This window comes from Lynx rufus, unplaced genomic scaffold (genome assembly GCF_022079265.1).
Source record: "Lynx rufus isolate CCGP_SWC_20201006 ecotype Redwood Valley unplaced genomic scaffold, mLynRuf1.p SCAF_13, whole genome shotgun sequence".
NCBI classification, from domain to species: domain Eukaryota; kingdom Metazoa; phylum Chordata; class Mammalia; order Carnivora; family Felidae; genus Lynx; species Lynx rufus.
Genome location: NW_025814827.1, coordinates 39724297 through 39738577, shown reverse-complemented (window position 1 = coordinate 39738577; position 14281 = coordinate 39724297). Strand labels below are relative to the sequence as shown.

The following is a 14281-nucleotide window of genomic DNA, read 5'->3' as shown; positions in this document are numbered from 1 at the left end:
GTGGGTTGACTTGTGAACTGTGGATAAATTTATTTCATTTAGATCCCAATTATACTCTTAGTCTGATTACCTTCTAGAGTTGTGAATGGATAAAATTTTTACTTTTTTTTTATAATTACTATAGAGAACAAACCAGATGCATAATGTGATGAGCACTTAGAGTTATATTGTGACCTCTTAAACTATATTCCTCACCTACACAAATAATTATTACAGTCATCACAGAATATAAAAGAATCTTGCAATTCTTTTATTATATAACCAGGGAGATTTTTCTCATTCAAATTATTATATCAGTAAGATATTTTATGAGGTATTTTAATATTATGCCCACATTTTGAAATATAAAAATGGAAATGACCTAAGATCATTAGTTATTTGTAAGCTTGATTGTATCAGGACTCACTTTTTGCAACCATTTATGAGAGAATTAAGTTCTGTTGCCATCATTGTGTATAATGAATTAACACCTCCCTACCATCTAAAATGGTACTACTTGGGGTACCCAGGTGGCTCAGTTGGTTAAGCATCTGACTCTTGATTTCTGCTCAGGTCATAGTCTCACGGTTTATAAGATCAAGCCCTTCATGGGGCTCTGTGTTGGCAGTATGGAGCCTGCTTGGAATTCTCTCTCTGCTCCTCCCCTGCTCATGCTTGCTCGCTCATTCTCTCTCTCTCTCTCTCTCTCTCTCTCTCTCTCTCTCTCTCACACACACACACACACACACACACTCCCTCAAAATAAATAAACTTAAAAATTTTTAAATAAAATGGTCCTAAATTATGTACATATGAGTTGGGGGGAACTTAGAAAATAGCTGGTCAAATCACTTCCCACATTCTATAGTTCAGATGAAGAACTTTGGTTGAGAAAAGCCCCAAGTGCCCAAGTTAAGGTGATACCAATATTTAGTTTTTTTTGATGCCCATAAGAATATTCAGGTTCAGTTATAAAGGCAGCTGAAAAGGGCAGATAAAAATGATGAAAATGATGAGATCTGGAAAGTCTGACTGAACACAGGAGGATCCCCACTCAGTCAGCCTGAGAGTTAGACTAAATGACTTTTAAGACTCCCTGTACCTGGGTTCTTTTGATTTTATGACTCCAAAGTACTCTTCAAAGTCTTCTGAGACAGTGTCTTTTACTTAGTACTTTCATCAAAAGCCTGGGTTTTCTACTCCACTTTAGTCTTAGACAGGTGACCTAGAAATCACATTATACCCATATACTGGGAACCTTGATAGCATGCCTCTACCCAGCCTCACACCAATTTACACAGAAAACCTCACAGACGGCCCCCGCTCTTCAAGTTAACCATCCAACTAGACATTGGCAAATGTAAACTCTATGACAGACCAGAAACGATCATCCTAATTTAACCACAACCAGGAAAACTAATAAAACGGGAAGATGAGATAGACAGATAGCATCCTTTTGGGGCAAGTATACCGAGAGGAAAAATGTAAGATATAAGATGGCCCCATAACTCAGTGGTTCCACATATGTATATTTTTCCGCTCTCAAATATTGAAAAGTCATCCCTCTTTCCAGTGTTCATGTGCTGTTGCCTCTGTTGGTGAAGCATTCTTTTCTCCTAGAAAGTGCGTGACAGGGCAATTTTCTAAGAAATGACAAATGGCTGCCATGTTCACATCAGATGGATACCACATGAAGTGGAGTGCGGTCCCTTTGTTTCCTTGTTAGCATCACCTGGCTCCTCTATTTGGAGAGCTGTAATAAAAACAGCTTCTTTACTGTGCGTCCTGTTGGTTTATACCAACCATGTCAGGTCCATAAACCATGGTATATTAAAGTGTAATAGACTGTGTAAAGAATACTGGGAAGATATTCCAGCCTCTATCCCTTTCCCTCATTCCACTCTTTACTACCTCCCAGATGGGTATCCATAAATATGACTTAATTATCTTTGGCATAAAACCCACACTTTCTTTGAAGAGTGACGTCCTTCTTCAGCCACTCTCAGTGCATGAATACCACCCTCTTGAGGATAAAACCTTGAATATTTTGGTACATTTAGGTGACAAGTGTTCATAGTCTGAATATTTTCTGGAAGTGTCATTTTATTTATAAAAACTCTACATTTTTCATAATCACTCTATTCGAACATTTTAGTCCAATACAGACAAAACTCAGGGTCAATGTTATTTGTATCTATGATCTGTCATTCTATATAACGTATTGATCTAACATAAGATACACCAGGATGAAAGTCAGTACTCTCTCACTCTTTGATTCTCTTATACTCTCTTCTATGTTGTTGAAAACAGAAAATGAGGGGCGCCTGGGTGGCGCAGTCGGTTAAGCGTCCGACTTCAGCCAGGTCACGATCTCGCGGTCCGTGAGTTAGAGCCCTGCGTCAGGCTCTGGGCTGATGGCTGATTTCCGATTCTGTGTCTCCCTCTCTCTCTGCCCCTCCCCCGTTCATGCTCTGTCTCTCTCTGTCCCAAAAATAAATAAACGTTGAAAAAAAATTAAAAAAAAAAAAAACAAAATGAATATTATAAATAGCTGTGCTAGGAAATGGACTCTGATTCCCCATTGGGGAAATAATAAGGGACTGTGTTCCACTAGTGTGGGCCCCTTGATTTCAGTTGATTCATCTGTCAGAGAGATGGAGTGCCTACCAGGTGTTAAAGTTGAGAGAAGTGGATTCTGAAATCCCATTGTGAGATAGATTTTGGTTCCTGCCCTAAAACACTGAGTCTAGTAGGAAAAGCAGACTGCCAGCAAATGGTGTCAGTACTGTGCTCCACATATGTGAACACAGTGTTGTTGGGCTGCACAGAAAGAACAGGTCACCAGTTGATAAAAGCCCCCGTGGAGGTCTTCATGAAAGGAGTAACTTTAAAGCTCGGTTTTTGAAGGAAGACAAGACATTTACAGTGGGGGTGTTTGGGAAGGAGAAGGCAGGGAGGAGGAGGGATTCAAAGCAGGAGAAACAGTGTTCCTAAAGCTAAAGGTACAAGAAAACAGGTTGAGTGGCAGGAACAGCACAGAGTCGTACGAGACAGGAGTATGGGGCACTTAGTGGGAAGTAGCGGGAGCCAGGTTGCAAAGGGCTTACTATGCAGTGTGAGTGTACTTCACCCTGTACAGAGAGGAAGCTCATGAACACATAAGCACAGGAGTGGCATGATCCAGTTTGCCTTTTAAGTTGGTAACTTGGGTGCAGTGCAGAGACCTGGGTTTCCTGTGCAATGCAAGGAACCCGTTGTACATCATAGACCCTAGTGGTTAAAGAAGGAATCTTTGCTCTCAGAAAATTACCTTGATAGGTAGACCCCCTGCATCATTATTTTTCATTTAGTATATGAGAAGTGATTCAGTTTAATCAGGTCAGAGATTGATAAGTCAGTTATCATTAAGTAGAAAAATCATAAGCCCCTCACACCTATCCCTTTGACTCCCAGGTATTTGCAAATTATAGATCAGTTTCTGTCTTCTTTTTTTTTTTTTTTGCCCCTGAGGATAAAAAAAAAAAGGGGGGGCTGAAACAGCAAATTAAATGACTGACACAGGGAACACCCTCCTATAGACAAGCCTTGCTTAGGCAACTTGATAAGGACGTCAGCTCTGTAAGTAAAATGGGAAAACTAGTGAGGTTCTGGGTAGAGCACACCTGATGTGACTTGAAAATGATCACAAGCAAAATTACCCTCTATTGAGAGGATTGTTGACCTCCGTAAGAAAGAAAGGAACGTTTGCTCGAAATTTTGCAATACTCTTTCCATAGGCAGACAGCTGGAATAATGACTACTGGCATTTGCTTCTCAGCAGTCAGATAATAAATGGCTGCGTTGTTGAGTGTCTCATGTGTGTTGATCCCTCACGTTCAGTACCTCCAAAGGTCACAACCACCTTGCAAGGGAGATCTTACCATTCCAGTTTTATGGGTAAGGCTCAGAGGAGTTAAGTGACTTCCCCAAGGTCTTTCAGTTAATACGTGACAGAGCACAGCCAACCTGGGCCCGCCTGCTGCGGAGCCCAAGCTCTTTCCCCTATGCTCCAGCAGCATTTAACTTTGTCAAAACAGCCATCCCACTGGAAGCTTGAACCCCCAGTGTTCTCAACATGACATGGAGCCATCAGAGGTCTAGCTGCGGAGGTTCTGATTCAAGCAAGCCTTGTCCCCTTTTCATGTAGCCTTCATATGTAGGTGCAGGGAGGAGTTACCATCTTCATTTTACGGAGATGGAAGCTGAAACGTGTGACTTGTCCCAGACACTCAAGTGGCAGAGCTGGACTTTAACGATCCTGAGTTCTGCCTCACGCGGTTGGCCACAGCACTTAGGAAGTTTTGTTAATTGACATTTCCTGGACGTTGAGATAATAGTAAATAACTTCAGCCTGACATTCTTCTCTAAGCCTGTGTTTGTATTCTAAATATCAAGTTTTACGCTTAGGAAACCTAGCCTCTTTCTTTTTAAGCAATGTTTATCCAATAAGTGCACTTGTCAAGTAAAATAATTTATTGAATATATAGGCACTCTTCCCATGTTTAAGGCTCAGCAGAAGACAAGCCAGATGAAGTTGCTTCTTTCCTGGAGCTTACATTCAGTTGTCTTATCATAAATGAATGAGACAACGAATAGTCTACCAGGTAGATAGAGGCTGGGCAGAAAAGGGGTAGTGTGCGGTGGCAGAGAGAGTTGGGCGAGGGGACGGGGATGTGCCACAAGGGGTGATCTTTTATTTAGTCAAGTCAGAGAGGGTGATACCTGAGCTGAGACCTGAATACTGTAAGGAAGCCAGTCAGGCAGAGACTGTAGGCAAGGTGTCCCAGAGAGGCGTGGCAAGTGCAGACACCCCCAGTGCGCATGCTCAGTGCACTCGAGCATCGACAAGCTGGCCAGCGAGCGTGGAAAGGAATGAACTTGGCAAAGAGGAGGTGGTGTCCCAGAGGAGCCAGGGAGCGGACCTGCAGGGCTGAATGGGACGTCATGAAGATATTAGAGGTTATGTCAAGGGTGACGACAAGCCTTTGAAAGGTTTTGAGCAGAGGAGTAACTTAATAAAATTTGCGTTTTAATATCAATGATGTTGATGATGACATACTAGTAATATCTGTCATGTCATTTGTTGATCATATTTTATGTGCTAAGCCTTCGATGTGTATTATCTCATTTATCTTTAGAACAGCTGTGTGAGGGTAGTCACTGGGGCTATTCTTATAGGACAGATGAGTTAATAACTATGCAGTTGGTCCTGAGTAACTTGACCACGGTGACACAGGTAGTACATAGCAGAGTTAGGCTTAATTAAATAGTGGCATTTTAAAATCCTTTAATACCTTTTACCTTGAAGTATCATGACATAGGCCCTAATAGATATGATGGATTTTCTTTCCTATTCACTTTACACCATTATAGTCTGTTTGTTCGTTTGTTTTGTTTGTTTGTTTATATGAAATTTATTGTCAAATTGGTTTCCATACAACACCCAGTGCTCATCCCAACAGGTGCCCTCCTCAATGCCCATCACCCACTTTCCCCTCCCTCCCACACCATTGTAGTCTTCAATGAAAGGAACCTTAGGGCTTTTATGGATTACGACTTGCCTATTTTTCTAGACATTTTTAAGCTTGCTTGTTTGCTTATTTATTTATTTATTTATTTATTTATTTATTTATTTAGAAACAGAGTGTGCGTGGAGGAGGGGCAGAGAGAGAGGGAGAGAAAGAATCCCAAGCAGGCTCCATGCTATCAGCACAGAGCCCAATGTGGGGCTCAATCCCATGACCCTGGGATCATGACCTGAGCTGAAATCAAGAGTCAGATACTTAACCGATGGAGCCTCCCAGGCCCCCCTTCTAGACATTTTTAAAGTGAAAGAGTGCTATTATCATATATAACAGTGTTATTTTTCTGATTAGAGAAAGATCTATAAAAGCACTACCCAAAAATGAAGCCTCCTGAATAAATAGTTTCACAGAACACTATAAATTCCTAATCTCTAAATTCAGGGTTGTATCTCAGTATGATGGATTTCCTTAGTAGTCTTAAGTAGTTTTTTCAAGACATTTAAAATCAGTATTCTGAGAAAGGAGACCGTAGGCTTCCACAGACTGCCAAAGGAGGCCCTGGGTGTAGAGACAGTGTATGCGAAGGTTCCGGTGATTTTATCTGGACCTGAGCAGAAGTGCTGTAAATGGTACAGGGTTTCTGATGTTTGGGGAGGGGTGGGGAGAGTGCCAAATACGTGGCAAAGCTCACAAAGAGGCCAGCTGTAGCTGGGGTGACTACATGTACCAATCTGGCCAGGATTGTTGCAATTTATGTTTTCGTCAAGGTGTAATTATTAGTTATCACCTTCTTTCAGTCTCAGACGTGTCCTAGTGAGAATAGTAAATTATATGGCCACCATTGGCTATAGTTGTTCTCAAGAAAGTGGGGGTGGGAGATATAGCCAATTGAGAGCTATCTCCAGGACATGTGGTATGGACCGCCAACCCCTGAGTTCAGAATTATTTTGATAACGTGGTAATTAAAGTTAGGAGATTATGCAAAACATGGGATGCCTGGGTGGCTCAGTTGGCTGAGTGTCTGACTTTGGCTCAGGTCTCAGGTCATGATGTCACAGTTCGTGAGTTTGAGCCCTGCATCCTGCTCTGTGCTGAGAGCTCAGAGCCTGGAGCCTGCTTCAGATTCTGTGTCTCTCTCTGCCCCTCCCCCTCTCATACTCTTTCTTCCTTCCTTCCTTCCTTCCTTCCTTCCTTCCTTCCTTCCTTCCTTCCTTCCTCCTCTCTCTCTCAAAAATAAATAAACATTAAAAAGAAAAGATTACACAAAAGATATGATGGAAGAAAATGCTGTTTTAATAATAATTATTTCTTTCTTGCAGCCAAAAAAGAGCATAAAATGGAAGAAAGTCATTTGGAGAATGCACAGAAAAGGTAAGTGGCTCTGACTTGGCCTTAGTCCTTTCTGTGGCTAGCTGTTCCATTTTTTTTTTTTTAAGTTTACTTATTGATTTTGAGAGAACACAAGCAGGGGAGGGGCAAGGAGAGAGGGAGAGAGAGAATCACAAGCAGGCTCCGCACTCAGCACAGAGCCCCAGGCGGGATTCAAACTCATGAACAAAACTGTGAGATAATGACCTGTGTCGAGATCAAGAGTTGGACACTTAACCAACCGAGCCACCCAGGCACCTCTAGCTGTTCCTTTTTGTCATTGTTAAGTGCATTCTTACTGCTGTGTGACCATCACTCATCTATCTCCAGAACTTGCTATCTCCATATGGAACTCTGTACCCATCAAACCATAACTGCGCATTCTCCTCCCCCACCCCAGCTCCTGGCAACCGTTATTCTACTTCCTGTCTCTGAGACTTTGGCCACTCTAGATACCTCATATAAACGAAATCAATACAGTATTTTTCATTTTATGGCATGCTTATTTTACTTAGCATAATGTCTGACTGGCCGTTCTTTTGGCCCCATTTGTTGAGGCTATGCATCTATGAGCAATAAGATTCTGTCAGGAGCTGGAGGGAAAGCACTATGACAGGACTTGGGAATATTTCTCCTCAAAGAGCACAGAACCGTTCAGAAGTGATTGGTTGACATGTGTCATACACGTCATGACACTGTCTGCCTCTCCTTCATTTCTCTGCTCCTGAACCTCTTTATGGAAGTTAGGAACAGTGTGATCCTTCGTAGCATTACAACTAAACTAAACCAATTCTTGCAAACACCTAAGAGACTTATGTCTTTCCTCAGATCTGAGGCGATACTGGAAACAAGGGGCAAGTGGGGAGGAGGGACTGACCTGTATATATGAAAAGTACCCCAGAAATTGGAAGAGATCTCCAAGGTCTTCTGTTCAACCCCTTGCCCACTGCAGGCCTCTTTTTTGCGCTTCTCTCTCTTAATAGACAGCAGAATGGAACCATCCAGTTCACCCAATAAGCATTGGCTCTGGTCCTCGATCGGAGTTTTTGTCATTTGACCAGGTTAGTCAGCTTGGGTATGTCTCCCTCTTAAAACGGTGAGTGGGAACATACTGAGGCATTCTCATATTCAGCAGAGAGAATTGGATACATTTTGCTGGTGCCAGTTCTAAAAGGACTAGAAAATTAAATGAGGGGTAGGGTTAGGAAACAGCCTATAAGAAAGACCAACTTTATAAATGTGTGAGGAGAGCAATGCATTAAATGCAAATATACAAACTCTAGAAATGAACTATTTCCTCTTGTCTAGCCACAATTTTCAAGAGTTCTGAAATCCTACAGATGGTCTGTCTGCTCTGCTTTGACGAGCACCAACATCTTGTTCTACCTTCAATTGCCAATAAAATTAAAATACAGATGGGAGAGCCTGGGTGACTCAGTCGGTTAAGCGTCTGACTTCGGCTCAGGTCATGATCTCATGGCTCGTGAGTTCAAGCCCCACATTGGGCTCTGTGCTAACAACTCAGAGCCTGGAGCCTGCTTCAGATTCTGTGTCCCTCTCTCGCTCTGCCCACCCGCTTATGCTCTCTCTTTCTCTCTCTCAAGAATAAATAAACAAAAAATTAAAAAAAAACTACAGATGAAAGTGAAATTAAGGCAAATCCTAAATTTTTCTAAGTGCAGACATGTTCTTGAGTCACAGTTATCATCCAAGCATGATCATCTGTGAAAACCAGAATAATCGCATGATTATGTCTTTAGATTTTTGTGCCTCTTTTTTTTTTATTAAAGAATTGCTTTATTAATACAAAACAGACAAACTATTAAGTGCTAAGAAATTTAAATATCTAAGTCATAGCAAACAGGTGGCAATTCAATATCCAGGGTCGACAGAACGCTTGAGACTGCAACAGATTAGACTCCCATGGTTGAGAGGGCATCTTTAGAGGTGAAGGGGGGGGCCCAGGTGTAACAGCTTTTCAAGTTCCCTCTCCTCATCAAGGATCATGAGAGGCGCTCCATTCAAGAGGAGGTATGCAATCTGGTCCTCTTCAGGCAGGTCAAAACTCTCAAAATCTAAAGGATTGAAGGGAAAGAATTTTTCTATTTCAGGATAGGTGTCATCCAAGGCTGGAACAGTGTTTTTTGCTTTGACAGTCTTCTCAGTTACCTTTTTGGCAGAGAAGTTTGGCTGCTTCTGTTTGAGAGGTCCGTCGTTCTTTACTGAATTTTCCGTAGCTCTCTTGACAGTTCTCAAAGCCTTTCTGGTAGCTTTAGGTAAGGCTGCATGAGCATCAGACATTTTGCCTACACCTGGTGTTGAAACCTGAGATCTCCCATCTAAAGTTTTGACTGGAGGGGTGCCTGGGAGGCTCAGTCCATTGAATGTCCAACTTCGGCTCAGGTCATGATCTCGCGGTCTGAGTTCGAGCCTGTGTTGGGCTCTGTGCTGACAGCTCAGAGCCTAGAGCCTGCTTCGGATTCTGTCTCCCTCTCTCTCTGCCTCTCCCATGCTCATGCTCATGCTCTGTCTCTCTCTCTTTCTCTCTCTGTCAAAAATAAATAAACATTAAAAAAAAAATTAAAGTTTTGACTGGAGGCCTAGACTGCAGCTTCTGCCCATCCTTGGGAGCCACACAGGTGCCTGGGTCTCCATTTTCCTTATCAACAAAGATCAGGGTAGCCATTCTGGATCAGGACCTCTCGGTTCACTCACGTAAGAGCCAACAGCCAGACTCTTCCAAGACTCAGCCTGCAGCGGTTCCCTAGATTTTTGTGCCTCTTGGTTGGCCTCTTCCCTGTATTAAGTCTTCCCTTCCTCTGTGTGTAAAACGAATGTCTGTGTTACAGAAAATAGTCCGCATATTCAGAAGAGACTGTCAACAAGGGCACATTGGTGTCAGGCCAAACAGAAATTTGGTTTCCGGGGTGGATGTCAAATTTCTAATATTTCTTCAAGATTCTTGCTTGAAGGAAAAGGGGGCCCACCTTAGAGGGGCCGAAGCTGCTGCTGTGCATTAGCTATGCTGAGGGGGGTCATAAATTCTGGTTGTCAGCGTTTTCCGTGACTTTGTGGTGAAGGTAGCGTAGCTTTCATGTCATACATGAAATATGTTAGATCCCATCTTTAATGTAGAAACCACAGTTGTTTGGTCGCACTGTTTAAGGAGGTTGGTGGTCAGTGTTGCAATATTCGTGTGAGATTTAGTAAATTCTTATGTCTTATCCTCAAGAGAAACAATTTACTCTGAGGCTAAGGAATATTTGCTTTTCCTAAGCAGTTTCTAAAGGCACGCATGGAAAACAATAAGTGGATGTGTTCCGCTCTGGCATCATAAAACAGTTCACTTTGCTATGGGCCCTTCGATACAATCGTTGTCTGCACTCTAAAAATATTTAGTCGAATTAAAAAGATAGACCTCAGATAAGGGATCATAGCAGAGAGGAAAAGAGGGAACAGGGTGAGGTAAAAAAAGTTTTATAAAACATAACATATGATTAGAAATCAGTGTTTTAAAAATTGAAAGCTATTTTAGAGTTATCTGCTGACAGATAGAAATTTCAGAAAGCATGATTGCCCCTTTGTCCACTGGAGAAAATTCCCCTAGTTGCTAAATAGAAACAGTTTTCAGGAGGACAATGACCTAGACCTTATAACATAGTTGTAGGTTTATAAGCTAACCTTTAGCTTTCGCTTGAACAAATGGATAACGCTGAAGTCCAGTAAGGTACAGCCTCAGAGCAACTTCATCTCTGTCAGAGTTGCAGAGTGCCAAAGCCAGGCCATCCCCTGGGACTTTGTTTGCTTTGGTTCCTCGGAAGAAGTTCACTTGCTTTCTTAGTTTCTGAAATACACAGCGGGGTGGAAATGCTGTAAGTCAGTATTTCCTTTAGTTTTCATCCCCTTTGAGGGTTAGCAAACAAAGCCTCACAAATCCCCAGGGTGAGAGGCGGTGAGGGTACATGGTTAGCTCCAGTTTAGGTTGGAAAAAGTGAGGCTCCCAAGACCATAACAGGCTTTTCTGAAGCTCTGTGATAACTCGACAGGCAACGCTGGCCCTCTCTGAAACTGCACAAGTATTTGCAATATCTTGGTCTCACGATCTAGACTCCAGATAAAGCCAGGGGTGCTGGGGCGATCCATGAAGCACAAGGACTGGAGTTTCTGTACTCTTCACTATATCCTGCTGGAAGATAGGAAGAGAATTTGCTCCTCTGAAGACTTTCTCTTCTCTGTTAATGCACAAATAAATATGTTCCTGCATAGAAGGTGACCATAAGGAAGAGAAAAAAAAATGACAGTGTGCTCTCCTGGAGAGTAAATATCGGGGGCAACTGTGTCTAAAGTGGTAACAGGAGGGACGCCTGGGTGGCTCAGTCGGGTTAAGCGTCCGACTTCGGCTCAGATCACGATCTCGCGGTTTGTGAGATTGAGCCCCGCATCAGGCTCTGTGCTGACAGCTCAGAGTAGAGCCTGTTTCAGATTCTGTGTTTCCTTCTCTCTCTCTGCCCCTATCCCTCTCATGCTCTGTCTCTGTGTCTCAAAAAAATGAATAAACATTAAAAAAAATTTTTTGAATAAATAAAGTGGTAACAGGAAAAAAAAAAGCTATTTTTTTTTTTTTTTTTTAATTTTTTTTCTTTTTTTTTTTTCTTTTTTTTTTCAACGTTTATTTATTTTTGGGACAGAGAGAGACAGAGCATGAACGGGGGAGGGGCAGAGAGAGAGGGAGACACAGAATCGGAAACAGGCTCCAGGCTCTGAGCCATCAGCCCAGAGCCTGACGCGGGGCTCGAACTCACGGACCGCGAGATCGTGACCTGGCTGAAGTCGGACGCTTAACCGACTGCGCCACCCAGGCGCCCCTAATTTTTTTTTTTCAACGTTTATTTATTTTTGGGACAGAGAGAGACAGAGCATGAATGGGGGAGGGGCAGAGAGAGAGGGAGACACAGAATCGGAAGCAGGCTCCAGGCTCTGAGCCATCAGCCCAGAGCCTGATGCGGGGCTCGAACTCACGGACCGCGAGATCGTGACCTGGCTGAAGTCGGACACTTAACCGACTGCGCCACCCAGGCGCCCCCTATTTTTATTTTTTAAATGCCTGTGTCAACGAACATGAACAACAGAAGGGTAGAGTGGAAAAAGCATTTCATTGGGAATCAAGAGACCCAAATGGTAGGCCCCACTCTGCCAATGAATAAAGTCATTCAATTTTTCCAGGTCTCGGTTTTCTCATCTCTAGAATGAAAACATCGGACAAGTTGACCTATAAGTCCCTTCCAATTCTAAAGTCCCATGGCTCTATAAGAAACGCATGGCCTGTCCCTGTGGGTTATGTAACTCTCCACAGTCAATATAATTTTCATTTCGAATGAAATAAAAGCATATGCCATAGAGCATGCATTTGGTTTTATCAGTATCGTGACTGCCACAGAGTTAGGAGTCATGTCTGGTGTGAAAGCGGACATTGCTACTTTCTTGCCTTACTGGTTTTGCTCCAAAATATGTATGTTTGGAATTATAGGAGAGTCCCTTAAGAAATTACCACAGTTATTGCCTTTCTCCACTTATGCACTTCCAGTCTTTTAATAACTGGGAGCCAAAATTCCCTGGCCAGTAGTTTTAATTTGCATTAAAAACAGATTTATTCTTTACAGAAGCACAAAGAATTTATGGGACTCGGAGCCGCAGCTCCAGCTTGGGTCTCACCTAATCATAGCCATGGAATCAATTAACAGTTCATCTGTGAAATGTGATAAAATCTTATGAGATACATATTGCCCAATAACTGAGAACGAGATGAAAGTATTCTCTGTAATAGTGACGGGGCTTCAGGGTTTTACAATTGCCATTGAATAGAGCTCCATTAGAAGCTCAGTGTTCAGGATGGCCACAAAAAAAAAAAACAAAAAAAAAAACAACAAAAAAAAAAACAACGCTGTGTCTGAACAGATGATAGAGCACTGAGTAGTAAACCTGGCCAGCCATTCCTGCTTTGATTAGTTTCCAACACCCTAGAAAAGGGGGCCATTTATTTAAGTGTTCTTGCTCATGGCAAATGAGCTTGTGAGGCTTTGGGTGGGTGGGGGCTGGGAGTGGGGGACCAAGTGCAGAGCTATAAATTGCTACAAAGCTAGCGCCTCCAAGAAGGGCTGCTTGGGAGGCCCCGGCTGTCTGCTGTGCAATGAGCCTCCATGGGGTAGGTCAGGAGATTCGTAGCGATACCTGAGAATCTACTTTGGAAAACCTGGATCCTTTTCTGACAGGATTAGAGATCATATTTTTAAGGTCAAAGATGGTTTTTCATCCAAACCCTGCTGTGCCTTCAGTTTTATCTCTTTTTATACATGGGTGGTTTGCATTCTTATATCCTATCAAGCTTTACTATGTAATCCTCTCAGAGATCATCTATTTTAAGTCTTATTTTACCCTTGACAAAACTGAGAGTCTGATGCTGAGTGATTGACCCAAGATTACGAAGCCAGAAGATGCCAGAATAAGGATAGAATAGTCTCTTGATTTTCCATGAAACACTCAACAGATTATTCCCGGTGGACTATCTAACCAGTGCTAATGCTGCAGAATCAATATGTCACCTTTATAATCCATATGATCATTAAACATAAAGCGAGGAGCTGGTAAATGATGTGGAATTGAGATGAAGACCCTGGAATTCTACATCCTCATTTTCATACACAGAAGATGTGGCCAGGTGTATCAGGTTGGATTTCATGGAAAATCAGTTTGAACAAATAGATTTTCTGAGGCTTGGGGTAAGCCACAGTCACTATGAGGCTGGGCTTCTGTCTTAGAGAATGAATATGTGGGAAATGCCCCCAGCGTCCTTGACCTGATGGTTTTGACAGTTTCTCATCCTCTGTTTCTCCTCCCTACCTGTTGCAGTTTTGAAACAACAGTAGGATACTTTGGGATGAAGCCAAAGTCCGGTGAGAAGGAGATCACACCCAACTACGTGTTTATGGTGTGGTATGAGTTCTGCAGTGACTTTAAAACCATTTGGAAGCGGGAGAGCAAAACCATATCTAAAGAAAGGTAAGGTTCTAATGGAGTCATCAATACCCCCCTCAGGAGTCTAGGAAACTGCGGTCTCAAACCTCCCCAAGTGTGCACATTTCACACACATCAGTATTTTCTTTCAGATCAGGATTGAGGAAAGATTGTTGCCTGGGGGCTCATGGGGGAAATCCGGGGGAGGCATGCTGTCCACACAAGCAGATATGCTCCCATGATCTGATAAGTTACACTTTCTTAACCCCTTCCAATTACTAGCTAGTAAATGAAAGGGGGGCTGTGCTAATTTGCAACAGATTGCTTCTCTGTGTATTTTCACGTTGGCCCAGGCTAAA

At 42.6% G+C, this 14281-nt stretch overlaps 2 protein-coding genes across 5 annotated transcripts in view; one reads left to right on the top strand and one right to left on the bottom strand.

Annotated features, from left to right (window-relative positions):
• Positions 1–14281, top strand: part of FMN1 (formin 1) — a 391346-nt gene that overhangs the window by 342228 nt on the left and 34837 nt on the right. For all 3 annotated transcript variants that reach the window (XM_047075353.1, XM_047075352.1, XM_047075354.1), the window contains 2 exons: positions 6863–6914; positions 13818–13967. In XM_047075353.1, coding sequence (XP_046931309.1) covers positions 6863–6914; positions 13818–13967 — 202 coding nt within the window. The remainder of the gene's footprint in view (positions 1–6862; positions 6915–13817; positions 13968–14281) is intronic.
• On the bottom strand, positions 8853–9597 carry LOC124508736 (securin-like). Of its 2 annotated transcripts, none has more exons than XM_047075355.1 (2): positions 9511–9597; positions 8853–9269 (listed from the first exon to the last, which is right to left on the bottom strand). In XM_047075355.1, the coding sequence occupies exons 1-2, from the start codon at positions 9595–9597 to the stop codon at positions 8853–8855; spliced, it is 504 nt and encodes a 167-aa protein (XP_046931311.1). The 2 variants fall into 2 exon arrangements, with proteins under 2 accessions (XP_046931311.1, XP_046931312.1); XM_047075356.1 differs by having other exon boundaries at positions 8853–9282; positions 9524–9597.

Coding starts and splice junctions, on each gene's coding strand:
- LOC124508736 (XM_047075355.1), bottom strand. CDS start 9,597: ATGGCTACCCTGATCTTTGTTGATAAGGAAAATGGAGACCCAGGCACC. Junction 9,270..9,510: donor GGCAGAAGCTGCAGTCTAGG/CCTCCAGTCAAA, acceptor CTCCCAGGCACC/CCTCCAGTCAAAACTTTAGA.